The sequence below is a fragment of the Eulemur rufifrons genome, chromosome 18 (assembly GCF_041146395.1).
Source record: "Eulemur rufifrons isolate Redbay chromosome 18, OSU_ERuf_1, whole genome shotgun sequence".
Lineage (NCBI taxonomy): Eukaryota > Metazoa > Chordata > Mammalia > Primates > Lemuridae > Eulemur > Eulemur rufifrons.
The window spans coordinates 32956521-32981182 of NC_091000.1; the positions used below are offsets into that span (position 1 = coordinate 32956521).

A 24662-nucleotide genomic window follows, 5' to 3' on the forward strand; every position below is an offset into this window, starting at 1 on the left:
AAAATATGCACTAATCCAAAGATAAGTTTAAACACTATGTAATTTATAGGTGATAAATTTAGTAAATTACAATTAAGAAAAAAATAAGAATAAAGCAGACACTTTGAATATACACTCAAATAAATGTTGTCTACTACAGTATCATTGGTATCATTATCCAGTGCTAATTATATCATAGCATGTAGTAATAATAGTATCTTACATTTGAAAACCATTTATAATTTGAAATAAACATATATTTTTTTCATTTGGTCTTCACAAAGATACAGTGAAGTTGCCATTGGGATCCTTATTTTACCAATAAAACTGAGCTTTTAAGAAGTTAAGTGATTAACCTAAGGCCACACAGCTAGTATGTGGCAGACAGGACTAAAATCCAAGTCTCTCAGCTCCAAGTCTCATGTGCTCTTTCTATATCATAGTTGCCTCGGATACAAAGATTGTATATCAAAACCTACTGTCATTTCAAATATTTAACCACTTAATTGCTATGTATCACTTGACCTATATTACATAAAATGCTCTTTAGCATGTACTATATGTACAAATAAACCTTTATGTAGACTTTACCTACACCTGTAAAATTTTCTCTTATGCTAACTATTGGTTTGAGGACAGCTTGGGCCTAGAGCAAAAATGAGAAATTGTGATTTTGTAGATGTATGATCATTCAGTATTTGAACAAAATTCCTTTAGATATATTAATGGTAACATAATTACAGCTTTCTGTGTGTTAGGCCCTGTGCCACAAATTGTATACACATTTTGCTGCTTAATTCTCACACAGCAGTGCTGAGTTAGGGAGTAGGATCATCCCCACTTTACAGATAAACTAATGCTCAAAAAGGTTAAGTCACTTGCCCAGTGTCACATGGTGAGGTGGTAGCAGAGCTGGGATTCCATCCTTGATGAGTTTGATATTAAAGCCCATCATGTTAACCCTGTTGTTTGCCTCTCACTCCAAAGAATTGATAAGTATTTCTCTAAAAAGCATATTTAGAGTACCTTATCTTAAAAATACTAGTGTTTGCTGCCTTTACTTCATTCACGCAAACATCTCATGATCAAGATGTGGTAGCAGATGTGAGCATCTATATCCATTTCAGGAAACTCTAACCAAATAGTATGCTGCCATATTAAATTGGCCCCAACTGTCATCCTCATTCATTTATTTATATGCAGCCAAAAAATGACAGGGAAGGGTGAAAATGCAGATGGAAAGGAGTCATGGCTCTGTAGACAAACCAATCCAGACTGTATATATTAATAAGTGTGACATCCATCAGAAAGATTTATCGTATCATATACTGCAAACATACAGAACTTTCTGGAGTTGGAGTATTGGAAATAATGCACAAAGGATGTAAATGAAGGTTGAGCCTCAGATAGCCTTTCCCTTGATTCCTCCTTTGCCTTGGCTTTTTTACTTTCATTCCCTTTCCTTCTCTTTTATTATTTTTTATTTATATGCTTTTCTTCTGACATATAGTTTTCAAGAATCCATCACATATAGTATAAGAGAGCAAAAAAGAATTAATGCAAGTGTATTTGCTTCCCTTTCCTTTCCCAGACTACTAATTCTGGCATAACCTATTTGGCATTCCTTTCTTTCTCTCCCAAACCAACCCTACCCCTACTGGGTTCTATTATATAGATCGGAGTTATAATTTTGGGGGGAAATAGGGTTGTAAGAAATAGAGATGAGCCTGCTGAAAGAGCCAAGATTTATTGACCTGAGAGAGAAAAGGGGGCAGAAGGAGAGAGAGAAGGGATAGGAGTAATTATCACATGTGAGTGGAATGAAGGAGGGAATTTTTGGGTTTAGGGAGTGACATGAAGATATAGGCTTCAGAATATCCCATGACAGACCAAAATTAGACAAATGGAAGGAAAGAGGATTTTAAGAAATAATGGTGGTATGAGTTAAGATTATCTCTTTTATCATTCTTTATGGATAATTAAGTAGAAATTAAAATTACTTTTAGTTCAGATTGCTGGATATTTGTTCCTTTAATATGTCATCATACCACATCTGAGCCATGGAGAACTCTGAGATTTATTTTGGGCTGCATAATGGTTCCAGTGGTAGATAAAAATGTGTCTTCACTTATTAAAATGACGAAAAAGGAAACTTCTTTTATGTTTGTTACTGTGAAATCTAACAAGGCATCTGTATATCAGCTAGATTATCATTTAATTTAAGAGCCCACTGCTATAAACAATGGAATAACCTTCAAAAAAGAGGTAAACTATATAGAGAAAGAATCTAAGTGGGAACAATTGTAAGAATTCTCTCCCCCAAAACTTTCTGTCAGCTAAACATTATGAATCGAGTCATTCTTTGTTAGAAATGGCTTCTAACATAGTATGGCTTTATCTTTGTTTACATCTACTGAGTTGAAAGAATAAATAAAATTTCATTACAATTGTTTAGTGAAACTCTAAGAATGTATTATTTTACAAGTATGATGTCCTCCATTGTTAATAGATATATATCAAATAAATCATAAATTGATTAAATATTACTTTAACTATTTTTTCTAATAAAGTAGTTCTCCCTTATCTGTGGAGAATATGTTTTAAGACCCCCAGTGGATCCTGAAACTGTGGATAGTACTGAATCCTATATTCACTACGCTTTTTCCTATGTAGTCATGAGCAGGCAGTGTCTACAGCACACATACACCGGACAAAGGGATGGTTTATATTCCAAGTGGGACGGAGCAGGACAGCATGAGATTTCATCATGCTACTCAAAACAGTGCGCAATTTAAAAATTATGAATTGTTTATTCCTGGAACTTTCCATTTAATATTTTCAGACTGTGTTTGACTGCAGGTAACAAATCATGGAAAGTGAAACCTCAGATGAGGGGAGACTACTGTATATTATTATATTTATTTGCATTTTTCTATGTGATGCTACTTACTGGTGAGGCTTGAGATATAGGTCAATCACATATACAAGCTAATGCTAATGTTAGAAGCATTCTAAGCTATTGCAAAGACGCTAACATGTACGTAAACACAGAGATAGCTACTATTTTGTATATGGAATAATTAAATAATACTACGTGTGGTGAATCCTGACTGTAAAAGTAAAAGAAATACCAATCTGATGAATTTTGTTTGCATAATATAATTTTTGATAGGCTACATTGTTACTAAATAATAGAAAGCAAATAATTCACTGAATGTACTAAAGATTAAATAAAGTGTTTCTAGAATTGGTGTTTCTAGAATTATTAGGTGGAATGAAGTATTTAGGGATGAGGGCAATTCATGAATAAAAACAATGTGCTAAGGGAGACCCTTCCTTTTTCTTAAAATAACTTTATGGTTCGAATATGGCTCAGATGTGATTTTTTAGTAAAATGCTTTTCTCTTTCAAATCTTAGGACTTCATAAGATACCTTCTAAAGTTGGGAATTTGCTCTACTTGGAACATTTATAGGTCTAACTTGATGATGGCCAAAGGGAATTATTATTTCTTGTCTCAGCACCTGACATATGCAGGTAGCATTCTCCTCTTTAAATGTCAGGGTCTCCGTGACCTCTTGCACGGGTTTATTAGTGTAACTATTATTTCTCTTCACCAAATACCCTTTCCTTATTAGTAGGTATTTCAGCCGTATATAAATCTACTATTTGTTTTTAGTTTGGCTCTATTCTGTCATTCAGAAAAGAATACTTTATCAGCAAGGAACGGATCACCAAATTTTATTCATATTTGCTTGCCAGCATATTCTTCTATTACATGTGTTAACAGTTTATCAATAAATAAAAAGCCTTTAAATTAACATATGTTAGCAAAATTTCTTCTATTTCAGATCAATAGAACTATTATTTAGGAATATTCACTTGTGACAGATTTATCTAAGCCAAGTTTCTTTGAAAACAATAATGTACAAATCCTTAAATAGTTGAATAACATTATTGGAAGGGGGAAATTTGTGAGTGGTAGCAGTTGAATTCAGAGGCAAGATAATGAAAATTCGAAAATATTCCAATGCATAAATTTAAAGTACAAGTGAGAAAATAAAACAGTGTATAGAATTAATGGCAACAATTAAAGATAGACTGAATATGAAAAGAGACGGGAAATGCTAAATCTAACCAGACACCATCTCACACTGGCTCTAACATGGCAAAGCTGATTTCTGGGCATTCTTACCCCTCTCCACACTATAACAGAAAACCTGCCAATGCTTGAAAACAGATGAAGATGATGTTGGTAACACTGTCAGGGTGGAAAAGTAGGATAAAAGAGGATCTCAAAAGAAAAATTCTTTGTTAATACACTGAATACATACTTTGTGATTAGATAACTGGTCAGATCTCCGATCAATCAGGGAATCAATCCTACTCATTTAATTAATTTATTTATTTGTACGTTATAATTGCATTTTTTTCAATATATTCACTAAATAAGGCACTCTCTGTCCTGTTATAGATTTCTAATAGACATATTGTAAACTAGAAGCAATACTGTCAGAGAAGAGACTGCAGATAGGAAGACGTGCTGTAATTTAGCAAACAGATAATAGATCACTTATGTAACATGGCAACCTTCACCAGGTCCAGAAACAAAAAAGCTAAAGGGGATTCAAATGACAATCTGAAGAATGTCCTTTTATCTCTTAAAGGAAGCAGAAAAGGTGGCTAAAATAGGATACAAGGGAGAAGAAAAGACATTGCCTTCACATAAGAAATCACAGCAAAGCTCTGTTCAAACGTCACGCTTGGCTTGTGCAAGTCCTCGTTCTGGCTGAGCTGTGTCCAAGAAGGCAACAATATCCTACCACAAATATTCTGCCAGAACATAGGTTTTGAAGAAAGTCTCTGTTTTTTTCCCAACAGGCTACTCCTGATGGTGACAGTGAGCCCGAGGGCTGGAATATGATCTTCCCTGGGTTCCCAAAGCCTCCATTCTGTCTAAAGAACTCAATGACAAGAATTAACTAACCCTAACTCTAACGCAGGTACATGCCTGGGGAATGGGGGCAGAGTTCCTACCCAAAATATCTGCATAAGCTCTCTTATTCCAGCCCAAATCCTGGGATAGGAGGCAGAAGGAGTTTGCACATATCTGTCTTTTAGAAACACCTGGTTCCCCTGGCTTATATGAAATCATCTGTTCTGTTTTCCTCCTACCCTCCTAGATACTCCTGCTTAATTTCCTTTGTACCTCCCTCCCTCATCCAGCTTGGCTCTGGGCCTTTTTCTTCCATCACTATTAACTCTCTCTAGGAAATCTCATCTACTCCACAGCTTCAGTTTTGTGGAAAATGTACAAATTTATACAGTATATTAGTCAGGTTCTCCAAAGAAATGGAACTCATAGGATGTATGCAAAATCTCTTCTAATTGCCCTCTGTACTAGTTTCCTTGGGCTGATGTAACAAATTGTCACAACCTAAGTGTCTTAAAATAACAGAAATGTATTTTAAGATGTATCACTCATAGTTTCTTATGGTTTCTTGTGTGTGTGTGTGTGTATATATATATGTGTATATATATATATATATACATGAAGATATTTATTATAAGGTATTGATTCACATGATTATGGAGGCTGAGAAAACCCACTATCTGCTGTCTGTAAGTTGGAGACCCAGGAAAGTCAGTGGTATAGTTTGAAGGTCTGAGAACTGCAGAGATTTCAATCTGGGTCTAAAGACCTGAGAACATTAGTGCCATGTCCCTGCTCAAACAGTCTGGCAGAGTGCATTTGCCCTTTCTTTGCCTTTCTGTTCTACTCAAGCCCTCAGTGGACTGGGTGATGCCCACTCACACTGGGAAGGGCCATTGGCTTTACTCAGTCCACCAAGTCAAATGCCCATCTCCTCCAGAAACACCCTCACAGACACACCCAGAAATAACATTTAACCAGTTATCTGGGCATCTCAGGACCCAATCAAGTTAGCACATAAAACTAACCATCACATATAGTATCGCCATTCTAGACTTCCTCTTGAGCTGCGAACTCACATATTTAACTGTGTACTTGAACTCTTGGATATTTTTAAAACTCCTCGAATTCAACATATTCAAAACTGAACTCCCCATTTCCTTCCAAGCCTTTAACATCCCCTACCTCAGTAAGTGACACCAGCATCCGTCCAGTTCCACAGTCAGGAACATAGGGCCCATCCTGACACCTCTGTCTCCCTCTCCTGCTATATTTAGCCTATTCCAAGACCTTCATAACTCTTGAATCTGTCTACTTCCATCTATCTTCACTATTATTACTCCGGTCCATAGACTTAGATTAGTGCAAAAATAATAAAAGCTAATAATTATTGAAGGTTTATTATATACCAGGCAGACACTCTTAAAAACTTTACATAAATTAGCTCTTCTAATAACCCTATGCATTAGTTCCCTGGGGCTGACATAAAATTTACCACAAACTAAATGACTTAAAATAACATAAATGTATTCTTTCACAGCTTTGAAGGCTAGAGGTCTGAAATCAAGGTGTCAGTGGGGCTGTGGCTCTGAAGGCTCTAGGAGAGGATCTTTCCGTGCCTCTTCTATTCTCTAACTTGTGCCATGCCTTGACTTGTGGCCGTGCCACTGCAATTTCTGCCCTTGTCTTCACATGGTCTTTTCCTTTGTGTGTGTCATCTTGTCTTCCGTTTCAAATCTCCTTCAGCCTTTTTCTTAGAAAAGTGCTTGTCTTTGGATTTAAAGTCCACCCAGATAATCCAAGATGATCACCTTATCTCAGATTCTTAACTTAATTACATCTGCATCCACAGATTCCAGGGATTAAGAAGTGGACTTTTGGGGGGGATGGTCACCATTTAACCCACTAGACTCTACAAAGTAAACATAGTTATTATTCCCACTGGGCAGAGGAGGCAATTGAGACTCAGAGAATTTAAGGGACTTGCCCAAGGTCACACAGCTAATAGGTTGTGGATGAGAGATTCACATTTACTCCCAGAAAAGCAATTTCAATGTTTTCCTGAAAGGAGTAACAGTTCCAAACATTCATCACTTGGATGTCAAATATTGCTTCTTCAATCCATTCATTACTAGACTATTCCACACCATTAGAATATAGGATACATCAGCATTTCCATCTCTAGGAATCTATTCTATGGATAAATTTGTCACATTTCACAAAGCTATATCCTTTGCATTAAAAATTAATGGAAACAACAACTTTAATGCCCACCAATGGTTAAATCCATTATGGCACAGCCATACAATGGGATATCTTGCAGCCTTTTTAAAATGAGGCATGTCTGTAGTTAATGATAATGTGTTATATACTTGAAATTTATAAAAAGAATAGATTTTAACTATTCTTATACACACAAAAAGGGCAAATATGTGAGGTGATGGATAGGTCAATTAGCTTGACTGGATCAATCATTACCCAATGTATATGTATGTCAAAACATCATGTTGTACATCTTAAATATATACAATATTTATCTGTCAATCATACCTCAATAAACCTGGAAAAATTAAAAAAAATAAAATGAGGCATTTCTATATGTATTAGTAGGGGAGAAGTTAACTCAAGGTACAGAACAGTGAATATATTAATAAAATGCTACCATTTTCTAAATAACAAAAAGGACATATATGTATATCACCTATATACTATGAATATATAGAATATTTTTGAAAGATAAACCAGAAATTAATTACTGTATTTGTCTTTGAGAAAAGAACTATGAGACTGAGTACAGGGATGGAAGGGAGATTTATTTTCCATTGTAAACTCTATAGTTTTGTTTGAATTTATTTTGCCATGCATTTCCACTGAGAGAAAGGGAGAGAATCTCTGAGCTATTTTTCACCTAATTTTCCAACTTGACGTCCTACTGAATCTCATTTTTCACCTGAAAATTCATTGTTTCCCAAACACACTGAGTATGTCCATGTGGAGTGTGTGCATGTGTATAATGTTCAATCATCCTGGACTCTCATGTTTTCTACCTGTAGGAATCCTGCCTCTCAAAAGTTTTTCCATGCAACCTCCTGGTCTTCAGTATTGGAACCAACCACTCTTCTCTAGATACACAGAAACCCCCTATTTATCCTGTTTTGAATGATAGTTGTATTTACAAGTTGGTCACTCTCATTAAATTAGTTCCCAAAGGGTAGCACCCATCTTGACCTCTATGTTCCCCAAAGTACCTGGAACAAAGTTTGGCTGAATGCATATCATTAACTAAAAAATATTAAGCAGAAATTCATCTAGGAAAACCTAAGTTTTCTGTGACGATCATTTGGAAGGGTGCTAGAGAAAAATATCTAGCCTAAATACAGGAATCCTACTTAGTATTAATATCTAAAGGAGCAAATAAGAGCCTTGAAGCTAAAAATTAAGCCAATACTATATTATCAAATAGGGTTATTAAAAGAGATGTATGTGAAATGAAATAGGAAGCTACACTTCAAATATATTAGTGGTAAGAGAAGAAGAAAAGAAAATGACTTTAGCTTTCAAACAAAAAAGATATCTCTTGACATTTTTTTTGTTTTTTTATTGTTATTATTATTTTTTGGCCAAACAAAGCCTGGTCACAAAATAGGCAAACACTGATTTGATCACGAAGTAGGCTACTTCTCAGACAGGGACTAATAACGACCTCTACCTTTGTTGCCTCCTCTGCCCCCTGACTTCATATATACTAATAGTTTACATATGTCAATACAACTCACTCTATTGCTTAGTAATCACACTCTTTTTGATGCAAAATTTCCAAAATCAGATTATAAAATTACTGTAATATCTTTCTTACTATTTACATTTTGCTGTCATTTAAGCCTATTTCCTCTTGTCTTTGGTGATATGGGTGTATAAAGGGTCATATTACTCCATATATTTAACTTTCATATATCCTAAAGTACTTCATGGTAATTGACTCTATACTACTATACTTTCTATAAACAATAAAGCCATTTTTTTTGTGCTTCTAGCATATTGCTATTCTGCTGTAGTCTCTGCAAATAGGCACATTGATGTCAGGCCCAACCCATTTCTGTTGGCTTTATAACATATAAAAATTAAAATAAATATAATAAAAATTATAAGGAGAAAATGATTAAAAGTTTACTTCAACTTACTGTTAGTGCTGTGTCATATTCTCCAGCAGCCAAGTATGCTAAGCCCAAGTAGTAAGAAGCTTCTCCGTGCATGTTTTGGTCACTTCCTAAAGTGAAGATGTAGAAATATTACTATGGCATTAAAGAAATAAATCTATTACAACAAACAGAATCCTTGCTTTTCAAGATAGTGGAAAATTATTATTTAAAAAAGTGTACAGATTTATCAATGATCTCCAAAACCTAGTTGTGCACTGAAAAAAAGGCTTAGGTAAATACAATTTTCCTGGATCACAGATGTCAGCACAAGGTACTGACAACATAATCATGAGGGTTTCCCTATATATACTCAACCCAATATTATAATTTTGGCATTCATTTATAATTTTGGCATTCATATATAATTTTTCTACTAATCCACCATATAAAGACCTACAGTTGTCCAGCATAACTGTTAGTATGTATGTGAAACAACTGATAAAGAGTAACAACCTTAAATGGTGTACAAACACTCATACTGAACAATATGAACTGACATTCAGCTAAGTTTCTAACAGTGTGGATAATTAGAAGGTTAAGAAATTATTATTTTTGAAAGAAACCATAGATGACACAAGCAAATGGAAAAACATCCAACGTCCATAGACAGGGAGAATCAATACTGTTAAAATGACTATATTGTCCAAAGCAATCTATATATTCAATGCAATTCCTATCAAAATACCAATGCCATTTTTCACAGAAATAGAAAAAACAATCCTAAAATTCATATGGAAGCAAAAAGGAGGCCAAAGAGCCAAAGCAATACTAAGCAAAAAGAACAAAGACAGAGGCATCACATTACCTGACAACAAATTATACTACAAGGCTATAGTAACCAAAAAAGCATGGTACTGGTATAAAAATAAACACATAGATCAGTGGAACAGAATAGAGAGCACAGAAATAAAGCCACATACCTACAACCAACTGATCTTTGACAAAGCAGACAAAAACATACAATGGGGAAAGCACACTCTATTCAATCAGTGGTACTAGGAAAATGGGATAGTCATATGCAGAAGAATGAAACTGGACCCCTATCTCTCACCATTTCAAAAACTAACTCAAGATATATTAAAGACTTAAATGTTAAGACTGAAACTATAAAAACTCTAGAATAAAATCTAGGAAAAACTTGTGGATTGGCCTAGGCAAAGAATTTATTTCTAAGACCCCCAAAACAAATGGAATAAAAACAAAAATAAACAAATGGGACTTAATTAAACTATAAACCTTCTGCATAGCAAAAAAAAAAAAAAATAATAATCAACAGAGTAAATAGACAATCTATAGAATGGGAGAAAATACTCACAAACTATGCATCTAACAAAGAACTAATATCCAGAATCTATAAGGAAGTCAAACAACTCAATAAGAAAAAAAAAAATTAAAAAGTGTGCAAACAACATTAACAAAAATTTTTCAAAAGAAGACATATAAATGACCAAGAAACATATGAAAAAATTCTCAATGTCACTAAACATCAGAGAAATGCAAATTAAAACCATGATGAGATACCATCTTATCCCAGTCATAATGGCTATTACTAAGAAGTCAAAAAATAATAGAGGATGGTGCAGATGCAGTGAGAAGAGAATGCTTATATACTGTTTGTGGAAATGTAAATTAGTACAACCTCTAAGGAAAACATCATGGAGAACTAAAAATAGATTTACCATTTGATCCAGCAATCCCACTACTGAGTATCTACCCACACGAAAAGAAATCATTATATCAAAAAGATACCTGCACTTGTATGTTTATTGCAGCACTATTCACAATAGTAAAGATATGGAATCAACCTAAGTGTCCATCAACCAATGATTGGATAAAGAAAATGTGATATACATACACACCTACACACACACATCCCATGGAACACTACTCATTAAAAAAAATGAAATAATATCCTTTACAGAACCTAGGATGGAATGAGAGACCATACTCCTAAATGAAGTGACTTAAGAATGGAAAATCAAATGCCACCTCTTCTCACTTATAAGTGAGAGCTAAACAATGGATACGCATGACCATACAGAGTGGAATAATAAATATTGGAGACTTCAAAAGGTGGGAGTAGGGAGGGCAGTGAGGGATGAAAAGTTGCCTATTGGGCACAATATACAATGTCCAGGTGATGGTTACACTAAAAGCTCAGACTTTACCACTACAAAATATATCCATGTACTTTTACCCCCAAAATCTATAAAAGTAAAATTAAAAGTAACATATTCTCAAAAAAAATAAGTTGTTATTTTGATTATGTTCAATTTAAAAGATTTTAATTAAAGCTTGGGTGAGAATGACTGACAGAGCTTGGTTTCTTTATAAAAAAACTCATGCATATTTTGAAATCTAGTTTTCTTTGCTAATCACTGGTGATGCTTTCCATCATCTTTTTGAAAGGCAGGTTCTTCTAATTCCTGTTATATTTTACAATTTTTCTTCCAGGAATTACTCAATTCTTTCCAAAAGCAAAATACATAAAGACCTAACATGTGGCTCAAAAATACATACATCACACCATTTGATAAATATATAGTAAATATATACATTTAGTATAGTAAATGTAACATATAAATGTAATATATTTACAAGAACAATTAAAGATTCTTATTTTTAAAAAAGATTACTATCCTTTTTCTACTTTTGGAAGACACTGGCTTCCAGTGTCACCTAACTCCTGGGTAATGCTGACAGACCCACCTTTGTTTTTAGTCTTTGGGAAGTAAGTATCCTTAGATTTCTGAAGCCTGCATTCCAACGATGAAGAATTTCAGCAGGAGCAATTTTCCATGCTGCATTCACTCTCACCACTCACTAAATTACCACCCTAAAGCAGTGGCTCTTTGAAGATTTCAAGAAAACAGGATGGCAAATGCCAGTGACAGTATTTTTTTCTTCTCTAGCTCTTTCAGTGATTGCAGAGAATTATACCCTCAAGATCTCACTTTAGCAGAGTTGATGATGCCAGTGATCCAGCCTGGGGAGTTTTAACTCTTATAATTCAGCTGGGCCCCAATTTTTTTTCTGCTATCTGTTCATGGGTGCTAGGGATAAGGGTGGGAACAGGGACGGGAAAGATGGAACAGAAGGAAGAGGCTGTGACAGGAAATTACTTCTTCGATAATTAAAAGTTGACTATGTGTGGTTTGTACGTTCTGTGTAATTGTGTTAAAGCACTGGCAATTGCCTGGACTGCTATAGTACTATCATTTGTACCTAATTTTATGTGAGGGGAAGCTCAACAAAGAGGAGGAAAGAAAGAAAAATCTACCCCTGCTGATGATAGAAAGAGAGATTTTTGAGGCAGCCAAAGATTAGTTTTAAAATAGTATTTAAACTTCAGAATTTTTCCTGATTACTAATAGAGACGAAGTTAAGATGAAGTGAGAGTAGTAAAATAACAGAGAAAGATGTCAGTAAGAATAGGATTAACAAGACCAACGACAAAGTTACATCTGAAACCTTGACACCATTAAAATTGAGTGATAATATACAAAAACTTATATTTTAGAAAATGAAGACAGAAGGAGACAGAAAGTAAACAATAAACATAACAAGTGTGTATAATGATAAGTTTTCTGTGGGGGGGAAATTTCTTTGTGAAAAATATTACAACTTAGCAAATATGAAACTAAAGTAAAATGCCTTTGGCTAATTGATACATCCCTTTACATTGAAATTCCATGCAACTTTCCACGTCACTAAAGTTTGCTGCTAAAATTGATCTAAAAGCTAGCCATTTATGTCAGTGTTTACCCTTGTGGGCGAAGGTACTAGATCACCTTATTCAAAAGCAGTTCATTTAATGAGATACATCTTTTAATGGGGGTGATTTTCTATGAGTATTTCAACTAATATTATTAAAAGAAGTAACAGTGAGAATAAGCTGTTTAGTTTTACTCTTTAGTAAATTAAAATCCTACCCAGAAAAATCAGTCTGCTTACTCCAAATAAGCCATCTATTATTTAATAAACCAATCAATTAAATATATCCATGAGCTAATAAACTTTAGTTCAAGAGCATAACTTCTATCTTTTTCTCCTTTATGAAAAGGCTACTCTATTAATAAATTACTATATGGTAATAAAATATCCTTGCATTTTACAAGTTTAAAGCTCATAAGAGTATGCTCCAAATTTTTTCTTTATATTTTACACATACACAAATGATATAGAATATTAAAGATCTGATCAGCTCTCATGGAAGCATTTTTATTGCTTTGTGCACATGAATCACGTGGGGATCTTACTAACAGGTTCTGATCCAGTGGGGCTGGGGTGGGACCTGAGACCTTCCTTTTATAATAAGCATCCTGTTGATGCTCATGTAGCTGGTCCAAGGGCCACATTTTGAGGGTCTAAAATATATTACAGTCTATTTTCCTGTTACTCATAACTAAATATTTATCATACTTTCTCTATTACCTGACAATGGGGAATTTTCAAACAATGAAAGGCCTCTCAAATTGCAAGAAATACACACCCTTGCACATACACACACGAACACACACAGTCTTAACTTTTGCAGATGGCCTTACCTTCTCACAGTGGGTTCCTCGTTTTATAACACTCCCCCCAGTGGACTGTAATTTTGTAGATAAAGCTTTCAAGAAACTAATGGATTTCTTGTTGTCAGCACTAAGGCATCTCTGTTTTACAGTGAAATTTGAAAGTATATTGATGGCATTTGTCTTTGCATTTCATAGGAAATAATCACCCTAACATGACGATTTTTACTTCACTCTTGGGAGAACCAGTGTCTACCCATTAAAGAAAGCAATGTGAGAGTGTACTTTTCCACCCACCTTCTTTGGTTATTTCACAAGCTTTTATTAGAATTTTGATGGCCTGTTTGTATTCTTTATTTTCCAGCATTTTGTCTGAGAGTAATCTGTAAATCCTCAGGAGACCCTCGCAGGCCAACGAGTTGAGAAAGCGGCCTGTCTCATCCTTCCATATCCGCCCCTGTGTCAATTGATGGAAGGCTTCATAATGCTCGGCAGCTTCCAGAAGCTGACCTGGAGAATAAAAGCCATTCATAAATATAAACCAGAGGCCAGAACATATTTTCAAAATTTTTGTGCACATCTTAGCTTTACTATTAAAGGGGAAAACGCCATGGAATATAGTGAAGGATTTCTAAGGTTGAAGAGGAATTAAACGAGGAATGGAGCTATCTCTAACTGGACTTCAGTTTCAGCATTAATTTTGGATAGACACTTGCAAGAGGAATATATTAATACTTCAGCTGGTAGAAATTGACTGGGATTGTGTATGTTTAGAGAGAGTGGGAAAGTCCAGTAATTATTAATAGCAAACACATTGGTTAACACTTACGTAAGGCCCTGTATGCGAGGCACTGTGCTGTGTGCTTTCTAGGCATTTCTCATTTAATCCTCAAAACAATCCTATGGAGGGGGACTGTTAGGATTCCATTTCACAGAACAGGGAGCTGAAGCTCTGTGAGATTAGGAATTTTGCTCAAGATTGCGTGGCCAGTGGGTGGGAGATCCAGGAAATCTGACTCCAGAGCCGATGCTCTCAACCATTATCCTGCACCGCTTGCCCAACAGATGGGAATTTCTCCGCTCTTAAGAGTTCAGATATCTTGAGAAAGGATGCATTTGTTAAAAATTTCAAATTCAAATATTATGGATTTTTTTTTAATTTCAGGATATTATGGGGGTACAAACCTTTTGGTTACATGTTATGACTTTGCCATACCCAAACCATGAATTCAGGCATGTCCTTCCCCCCCTACAATGCTCATTGAGTCCATTAGTTGTGAGTTTACCTACTCCCATCCCCCAACCCCCAAAGAATATTACTACCATGGGAGCACCTTAGTGTTGATCAGTTAGTGCCAATTTGATGACGAGTACATGTGGTGCTTATTCTCCCATTCTTGTGATACCTCAGTTCAGAGGATGGGCTCAAGCTCTATCCAGGAAAAATTCAGAGGTGCTAGATCACCGTCATTTTTTTGTAAATGAGTAGTACAATGGAATGCTACTCAACTACAAATATTATGGATCTTTAAACTGCTTCTCAACATTTAACTGAACCTTCTGAGGAGGCATTTGTACACACTGTGTAGTTTTGAACATTACAATGTAACTGCCTTTCTTGAGTTTACCCTATAATAAAGTCTAAAATATAGCTTCTCAAAGCTAGAACTCTAAATTAGCCTGAAGTCATTTCATTCCTTAAAATACGAACAAACATATTTCTGAAAGAGTAGTTTGCAGCTCCATAACAGGGAGAGTATTTTACTTGTTCATTCCTTCATGGAAATGCTACCAATATCCTGTAATGTAAATATTCTTTAATGGTATTGGAGTTACGCAATTGGAATTAATGGGAAAAACACTAATATCTGGGCCATCCAACCATGCTGGTGAAGAGTGCGTGTGGACTCCAAGGAGATAACCTGTTCCTATCCCTGCTTTACCACTCTTTGTTTAGCCTCAGGCTAATTACAGCCCTCTCTGTGCCTTAGTTTATTCTTCTACAAAATAGCATTATGGGATAACTATACAAGGTATTAATATGCCAAATAAATTAATGCATGTTGAATGTGTTACAGAGGAAGTGCTCAATAAACATAGTTAATGTTATCAGTTGGTATAATATTTTTAAAAATTCCAATAGGCAATTGAAATATAACACTAATTTACTATAGTCTTTAAGTATAACTTACTCTTCCTACAAAAAAATAAAAGTATTAGTTACGTCCTTATAACAATATGATCATGACTGCTTAAATTAACCTAGGCAGGTCATATTAGGCTCAATATATTTCCTCCAATAGGTTTCCTTGAATAGTGCCGGTTGGAGCTCCTGCCATGACTATTGTATATAATTTCTTCCTATTTGTTACACTGAATTTGTTATCAACATTAGTAATGAAGGATTACTACTTGAGCACACAGAAGTAAAGAATAGTATTCTCAAAGAAAGACAATCAACTGTGGTGGATAATCAGAAACTGATCTGTAGAAAAATTCAGTAAAGACATGGCCAGTCTAAGTCCTTGCCATACCACACTGGAGAACGTGTCAGCAAAGATAGATACAGAGAGGGCAATGTGTACTACAGAGTTGTTTATAATCTTATATTATGAAACGTTCACATGATAGGAGACTACAAATTACAGAAGAATATTTCATTGCATGGACAGGTGTTTATGATAAATGAAAATACCTGAAAACCTCAGAAACCATTTAGAAAGTATTTTCAGTGCTATCTCTGGGAGACAAGATTATGGGTGATAGATGATTTCTTTTCTGATTTTCTTTTTATTTTTCTCGATTTTTTTTTCTTTTTGCTTATTGGCATTTTCTAAAGTTTCTAGCATCAAAATATGTTTATTTTGTAATAAGAAGTACACAATAGAAGTTATTTTAAAAATAATGTCCAATCCTTTTTTCACTTTGATATAAATACTCAAGGTTGAAGTTCACTGCTCTAATCTATCTTTACTTATAACTACAATTCTTTCTTACTTCCCACAAAAGAAGGCATAGTTTTTCATCTCTCCCCTGTAGCACCTCTCACCAGAAACACCTTGCTCTAAATACCCATGACCCTCATTTTTTAAAACTAGAATGGAGCATTGACATATATGTGTGTTATGTTTCCTCTGTTAACTATATTTCTCTGCCTGTGAAGTATAGCTCTGTAGCCCTGGAAAGATGTATACATGAGTTCTTTTTTATTTTTTTTCCATCCAGTATCCATCTATTCATAAAGTACAGATAGATACTTCTTTTTGGCCATGTGAATAGGGAACAGTGGATATGGGAACCTGAGTAAACCAAATGCTTCCAGAAAAGATAGGAACTATAAGGGAGATGAAGGTTTGGATAACCCAATAAATTAGTATTAGATGCACATGAGGCATAATGCTGTAAATCTGCGGTTCCCAACCCCCCGGACCAGGCCTAGTATCCGTCTTTGGCCTTTTAGGAACTGGCCATGCATCACCACGTGAGCTCCCCTCTCTGAGGACTGTGGAAAAATTGTCTTCCATGAAACTGTTTTCTGGTGCCAAAAAGGCTGGGAATCACTGCCCTAAAGGACAATCGTGCCGCTCAGAAAAGATACTTTTCTCATGGAGGATCAACCTGGCATTTCCAAAGCAGCACCTTTTCATGCTGAAAAGAACAACAGGGGCAATTCACAGGCACCATTAAGTCCATGGAATGCTGGGACCTTTCTGCTGAGAGGTACAAAAGCATACATGCATAGATCTGACAAGGCTAATAGACACATGTTTTATAATTTGTGAAGAAGTTATTCAAGATTCAGTTACTTCTATCCCTGCTACTTTTTTTTTTTTTTTAAGACAGTCTTTCTCTGTCACCCTGGGTGGAGTGCAGTGGATGTCATCATAGCTCACAGCAACCTCAAACTCCTGGGCTCAAGTGATCCTCCTGCCTCAGCCTCCCAAGTAGCGGGGACTACAGGCACACTCAACCATGCCCGGCTAACTTTTTCTATTTTTGGTAAAGATGGGGTCTTGCTCTTGCTCAGGCTGGTCTTGAACTCCTGACTTCAAGCAATTCTTCCACCTCAGTGTCCCAGAGTGCTAGGATTACAGGCGTGAGCCACCACACCTGACCTATTTCTGTTACTTCTTAGATCTATTTATCTAGATAAGAATATAAAATTTAGCCAAAAAATAAATTATTGATGGTTGATTTATGACTATTTAGAAAACAGTCACATTCATTTGGAGTCAACACTAGGAGCTACACTCACCAAGAACAAGTCATGTTTGAATAATCTCATTTCATCTATGTCTATGCTATTCTGCTGAACCAGAAAATCAAGGGAATGCTATAGAACTGCAGTCCCCAACAGTGAGCGAAGCTTCATCTGTATTTACAGCTGCTCCCCATTGCTCGCATCAGCCCCCGAGCTCTGCCTCCTGTCAGATCAGCGGTGGTATTAGATTCTGCATTATGGTGAGTTGTATAATTATTTCATTATATATTGCAATGTAATAGTACTAGAAATAAAGTGCACAGTAAATGTAATGCACTTGAGTCATCCAGAAACCATCCCTCCCCACCACGTCCCCCGAGTCCGTGGCAAAATTGTCTTCCGTGAAATCGGTCCCTGGTGCCAAAAAGGTTGGGGACTGCTGATGTAAATTTACAGTGAATGAGAAGTGACATCTATGTCCAACATTTGATCTATATGGGAGCAGAAAGGGAGATGAAAGGCAGTGAGTGGAGGGTTGAAGTAGGGGAAGGAGAGGTGGAGGAAATGGGGAGGGAATTGAAGGTAGGGATGAGTGGAGAAGAGGTAGGGCTGTGCCCTTGTATGCCACAGAAGCCAGACTACCTTCCCTCTGTGTTACTGGACAGGCTGTCTAAGCAGGAATGAAGTAAGGGTGGTTCTTGGGACACTGATTTCAGTTGGTTACTATAGAAGGCAAACTTGGGAAGATAAGAAATAAATACAATAGTCTTTTCAGCTCAATTTGATTTTTGCTAGAGCTTTGGGGGCTAGTATCAGTATACTGCTTAGCTCATGGTTACTAGCCAAGGCTCAGCTCTGAGAAGGGTCCGCTTGAGGTGTCCCATGAGGGAGGAGCCTGAGAAGCTTGGGTAAAAGAGAACAGGTAACTACCATTTCCTGCAGGCTTGCTAGGTGCTAGTCAAAAGGTAAGTTCCCCCCCCCCCATAAATTATTTAACCTTCCACGAACTGGTGAAGTAGATATGATTATTATTTTTTCACTAAAGAGGAAACTGAGGCTGGCAAAGATTAAATGGTGCATATATGTAAGCCATACTTATGATTAAGTGATGATTAGGATTTAAATCCAAGATCACCAAAAGCCCATACAACTCGTTCTACCACATCAGATACTAATCAACAAACCAAGAGTCAGAAAACTTAGACGGATTAAGTTCAGTTCTCTGGATATAAATCTCTTCTGTTACAAACAATACTCGGGTTACGCTATTTCTAGTCTCTTCCAGTTCTATAAATCTGTGACTTTGCCCAGGACTTCACAGGTAACCTCTAACAAAAACACAGATATTAGCCCCTGATGTACTTCTGATTGGTCTTGCAAAAGCAGTTGATGTATAACAAGCTACATCCATCTAAATTTCCTGCTTTCCCCTGAACCATGTGGTGACATTGTGGGGGCCCCTGGAATACCTTGGGTGCCCCAGACTTTGTCACCTATGACCTCATCCTGCTATGCATGGTTTCACCTCCCCTTCCTTTACCACTTTGCCACAGATGAGGTCATGGGGTCCTGATTAGTACTATTTAAATGAAGATACCTACACAACAGGAGAGTTTTCCAGTCCTTCATATATGCAGGGATTCATTTCTAAAAGTATTTGGTGGGCTGGGCGTGGTGGCTGCCTATAATCCCAGCACTCTGGGAGGCTGAGACGGGAGGATCCCTAGAGGTCAGGAGTTCGAGACCAGCCTGAGCAAGAGCAAGAACTCATCTCTACTAAAAAATAGAAAGAAATTAACTGGACAACTAAAAATATATAGAAAAAATTAGCTGGGTATGGTGGCTCATGTCTGTAGTCCCAGCTACTCGGTAGGCTGAAGCAGGAGGATTGCTTGAGCCCAGGAGTTTGAGGTTGCTGTGTGCTAGGCTGATGCCACAGCACTCTAGCCTGGGCAACAGAGTGAGATTCTGTCTCAAAAAAAAAAAAAGAAACAAACAAACAAACAAACTAAACTAAAACTATTTGGTGGCAGTAAATAAGCCAGCAAGAAAACCAGCCATTGAGGATGTGATCCAAATGACCATAAGCACACAAATGACTTGGCTATAATTTCTAAAGGCTGGTCAGAATTTGAAAGCACATATTATGATATAGTATAATATTTTATTTTAAAGTATTAAAAGATGTGACTATGCTATGGAGAGAGCATAGTAATTTAAATATGCAAGTATTTCCCTTTAAGCATGATTAACAATGATATGATTTCCATCCAATTTCTAACTATGAACAGGATTTTAAAAATTATCTTACTGAGTAAAGGCTCTAATATTAATGAAGACTAGACATTTATGAAAACACAATGTGTAATGCTTTTATATAAAAATTTTAAATTCAACATACCTGAGAGAAATATTACAAAAGGCCATCAATAGAGTGATTATTTTGATAATGCTAAATGTAAATATCAATGTAGATAATGAATTAGATTTTCTAATTTGTATCCTAGATCCTTTTATAACTTCTCCAAGGTGTTCATATATAATCTACCCTTTGGTACCCAAATAACCTTCAACATATCACAAATAGGTGGTATTTCCAGATCCTGTTATCAATATTGTAGAAGGACAAGGACTAGTGTTTAATCCAAGTGTCCAAGGTCTGTCTTCCTCTGCAACTGTCAAGTGTTAACGTGACTTCCCATTAAGGAAGAGGGAAGAGAAAAGAGGAATGATTACACCAAAGTATCACAAAAATAAAAGTTGACAGAAAACAGCACAGAAAACAGAAGGCCTAGGAAATATTCATGGATGTCAAAGTCATCCTGAGGGAAAGTGAGTTTTACCACATTGCACCAGGAATCACCAGCACATCTTTGCCATCACAATGAGTAACTAACATCACAGTAGTAATGACAATAAGAAAGACACATTAACTACTGCTGAATTAAATGCCTGGCATGCACGGTTCTATACTAAGCAAAAATCAAGATAGTCCACTAATACTTCATCAGAAAACATGTCTTAGAATAGTGTGAACAACTGTGTAAAATAAGGGAATCCAGGTAGGGGTAGAAGTAGTCTTACTCTCAAGTTTTGTTTTGTTTTATTTTTTCAACTATTATATTGCATCTATATAAACAATAAGGAGTTTGTCATGTATTTATGGTTTTTCACCTAAAAGAAAGAGCACTCTTAAAATAAAACTACTACAAGGGAGTTTTACTTTATCTAAAGCCCAAACAAACAAGAAATATATCCACTTATTTAAAAATATAAACAAAACCCAAACAATGTTGCAAACAGCAAAATGCTTGGTAGGATGTTAGGACAAACACTATGTAGAGAAAATAAGATTTTATACAGTTGGGTATTATCCAAATTGTTGCTTACCCCTCTTCCCTGCACAACATCTCTGAAAGTTTATAGATATTTGTTGTATCACAGCAGATGTCTAGAACAAATATTAAGCAAAGGAGAATGTATATGATCTCTCCCATTTTAGTTTTTTTTTAAAGTAGGAAGATTGACTAGATATTAACACAAATGGGTTTAAATGTGAAGCTGCCATAAAAGCAGGAACATAAATGTAATTCTCCCAGCCGCTATTTTGATGCACATTTTTGATTCCATGAATATTTTATGAAATGGCCCAAACTAAAGCCATATAACATTCCTGCATTACTGATGCTTGCGCCCGTAAGCTACGAACATTAGAGGCATGATTGAGTGCATTAAAATGAACTCATTCAGCAGTGCATTGATTACTTGAAGGGGGAGGGAAACAAAAAAAGAAAAAAAAAAAAAGAAAAAAGAAGTTGCTCCACTTAAGAAAACAGCACACAAATCTGAAGTTTGCAATATAATGAGAGTGAAAGCAAGTTTGAATAAAATAATATTTTACACATAAAGTGTGACTCTGTCCAGAGCTGACATTAATTGGGCAACGTGTTAATCATGTCCAAAGATGGCTGCTGGTATTGTTCACGTAATTTAAAATGTCACAATCTCTAAGATAGCCTGTTTTAGCTCCATGCTTCAACAATTCTGAAAGTAGCTAATTATTTTCTTTTCTATCAACTTGTACATTTGCCAGTAAAAACAATGCTGCAGAAACAATTGCATGAAAATAATTTGACAGGTCCGTAAGGCCCATTTTTCCAGCAGCACTGGTGTAAGTCTTAAGCATATTTAGTTCTAAATTGTGCACATTTGTTGAGGACTTTAGGGAAATATTCCACTTTAGTTTAAAACAACAACCTAAAGGAACAATAAAGCTTTATGTATATTATATTACATTTTAATCTGGAGCTACTGGACATCTTTGGCATAAATTACTATTCTGTACAACGCAGAGATAAAATCTGCTAGAAGCAATATTGAACAGCAGCAAAAAGAGAAAAATGTTATTGCCCTTTTGTAAAAACAAAAGACATTGCTTTCCATTTCAGCTTAACAATTTATATTATCTTTAGGTTTTTACATTCAATTATGATAATTATAACGGCACTATTCATGCTGAAATAGTTAAGGGTCTGCCACATTTCCAACGGAAACTATCACTTTCAAGGGTTTATCTCCTGTCAGAAGAGATTTGTTGTGCACTATAACCCACTGCACACCATTGCAAAATGGAATGCTGGAAAACAAAGATTTTGTTCTGTAACTCAATAGCATCCCTAATAAACTGAGAAGAAAATGTGTCCATAACTTTTGGGTAGCTACTTTGGGATATGTAGAGGAAATTTAAGATGCTGTTTTTAAAACGAAATTTTCTCTTTATCATTTTGAGCTCAGATTCGAAATGGACATTATAGGAACTCTACCACACACCAGTTAAAGAGTATTGGTCACTAAACCAGACAATGAAAAGAATCCCACGAAGACAGGAAGACAAGTTTGGGAGACATTCCACAAGGGCTTTATTACTGCAGTTGGCAATTTTTAAAAATCCAGAAAAATTTGCCTAGACCCAAAATATTCTGGAGGAATTGTTATTAATTGTTGCTGTTTATAATTTTAGATAGCTCAATTGTGGCCAGTGCATAAGTTTGACTGTTCGTGGTCAGTAAACCTCAGATATTTGTTTCAATATTAGTTTCATAGTTTCTAAGGATTGAGCATTAGGTAGCTTCACTCTCAAAAGTGCATAATTGGAGGTATCGAAATTACTCAAAAAATTAAATTTTTAAAAAATGTAAAACATTTGTATAATGTATAAACAATAGAAAATTAATACTAGCCCTTATAAACTTTGTAGAGAGTTTGTAGAGTTCACTATTTTCCTCACATAATATATTGTTTTACTTTAACGTTTTCATCTTAGAATAATACTAAGTTAACAGTGTTGACAGGCATAAAGGTCTGAGGAGGAATAAAGTTAATAGTGACATGAGATCAACTAATGAGTTATATTTGCTCAGGATTTAATCAGTAATGTAATTCTTACTTGAATTATACATTGCTCATGATTTTAAATAAACCATAATCAATCAGATTTGTATATGTTCATATAAGCAAAGAGAAAAGCGTGGAAGCTTATGTACCAAAGTGTCAGTATTGAGTATGAAAGATGGCGGAGGAGAGTGAGGAGAGTATTTGATGGACAACCAACACGTGTTATTTCGGATGTTACAAAAAAAAAAAAACTAACAAACTGAAAATAATCTATTTAGGTGAGCGTGGAGGGAGAGAAATAACATTGGTTGAACACTTAATATTTGCCAGGCACTATACTAGCTGCTCTGTGTGTGGGTGTGTGTGTGTGTGTGTGTGTTATCTTAGTTCACCCTCAGGTGTTAGTATCTATATTTTTGAGATGAGGAAACTGAGCCTCCAAGATTGTCTTGCCTAAATTCACACATTAAGTAGGTGTCAGAGCTGATGGCCAAAGCCCATGGTGGCTTTACTTCCCCAAGGTGACTCCCCTTTTTAGAAAAGGTGTCAAGTGTTTGACTTCAAGACAGAGACCAATGTTTGACCTTCAACACCATGATTTAATGAGACTATTCACACACTGCTTCTGAGCTCCCTTTCTTTAAGGGTTCTGAAGCAAGAATAACAATGCCAAGCTCAAAGTGTGGTTGCAACGGGTGAGTGCCTGGTGCTTCATAGACATCCAGTAACTTTTTATGCTGTCTATTTACGCTATCTTTTAGTGTTATCTATTTTTTTCTTCCAAGTTTGCCATTTGGAGTGAATCTAGATGGCCTGTTATAAGAAGTGTCTTTAAACCTAAATATTACAAAACGGTGCCACTTATTCAGATTAAATGCCAGTTGAGGCACTAATTGGGCACAGCATACTTCATCTAACTCCAACGCAATACTCCTTTCACTTCTGGTCAGTTGTACCTCTGAAGAGAGATTTCTGGGGCAGTGCCTTGTCTCAGTTACAGGAAACACTGCCTCCCGAACAGTTCATTCAGTGTAGCAAGAACTATAGGCTTAGTGCAGCTATTCAAGATCTGCTTGCAAAGCTTTGAAAAAGAAAAACCTGCTGCAGAGCAGGCACCTTTGAATGAGGCTTCCTCTCAGTGCTACTCGTTAAGCAGTAAATAATTAAAACGCCCTGAAAAAGACAGGTAAAATACAAGCAGCAATGTCAGTAACACAGACATGAAAGAGAAGGGGAAGAAAATGAATTTAAAAAAAAAAGAAGCAATGAAATAATTCATTTGAAGCTCTAATAAAGTTTCATTTGCAGTCTTGTTTAAAGATATATCAGACTTTGGGGATGTAACCTAATTACATTTTTATTCTAAGTTCCATTCAAAGATCTTGGACTTTGATTCTTTAACACAGATCAAACATGGTATAATTTTCTTGTGGCTATCAA

The 24662-nt window shown here is 35.7% G+C and overlaps 1 protein-coding gene across 2 annotated transcripts in view; it reads right to left on the reverse strand.

Moving 5' to 3' along the window:
- The window catches only part of TTC29 (tetratricopeptide repeat domain 29), a 180697-nt gene that overhangs the window by 99642 nt on the left and 56393 nt on the right, over positions 1–24662 (reverse strand). For both annotated transcript variants that reach the window (XM_069493352.1, XM_069493351.1), the window contains exons 7-8: positions 13925–14137; positions 9093–9178 (exon numbers count right to left, since the gene is read on the reverse strand). In XM_069493352.1, coding sequence (XP_069349453.1) covers positions 9093–9178; positions 13925–14137 — 299 coding nt within the window. The remainder of the gene's footprint in view (positions 1–9092; positions 9179–13924; positions 14138–24662) is intronic.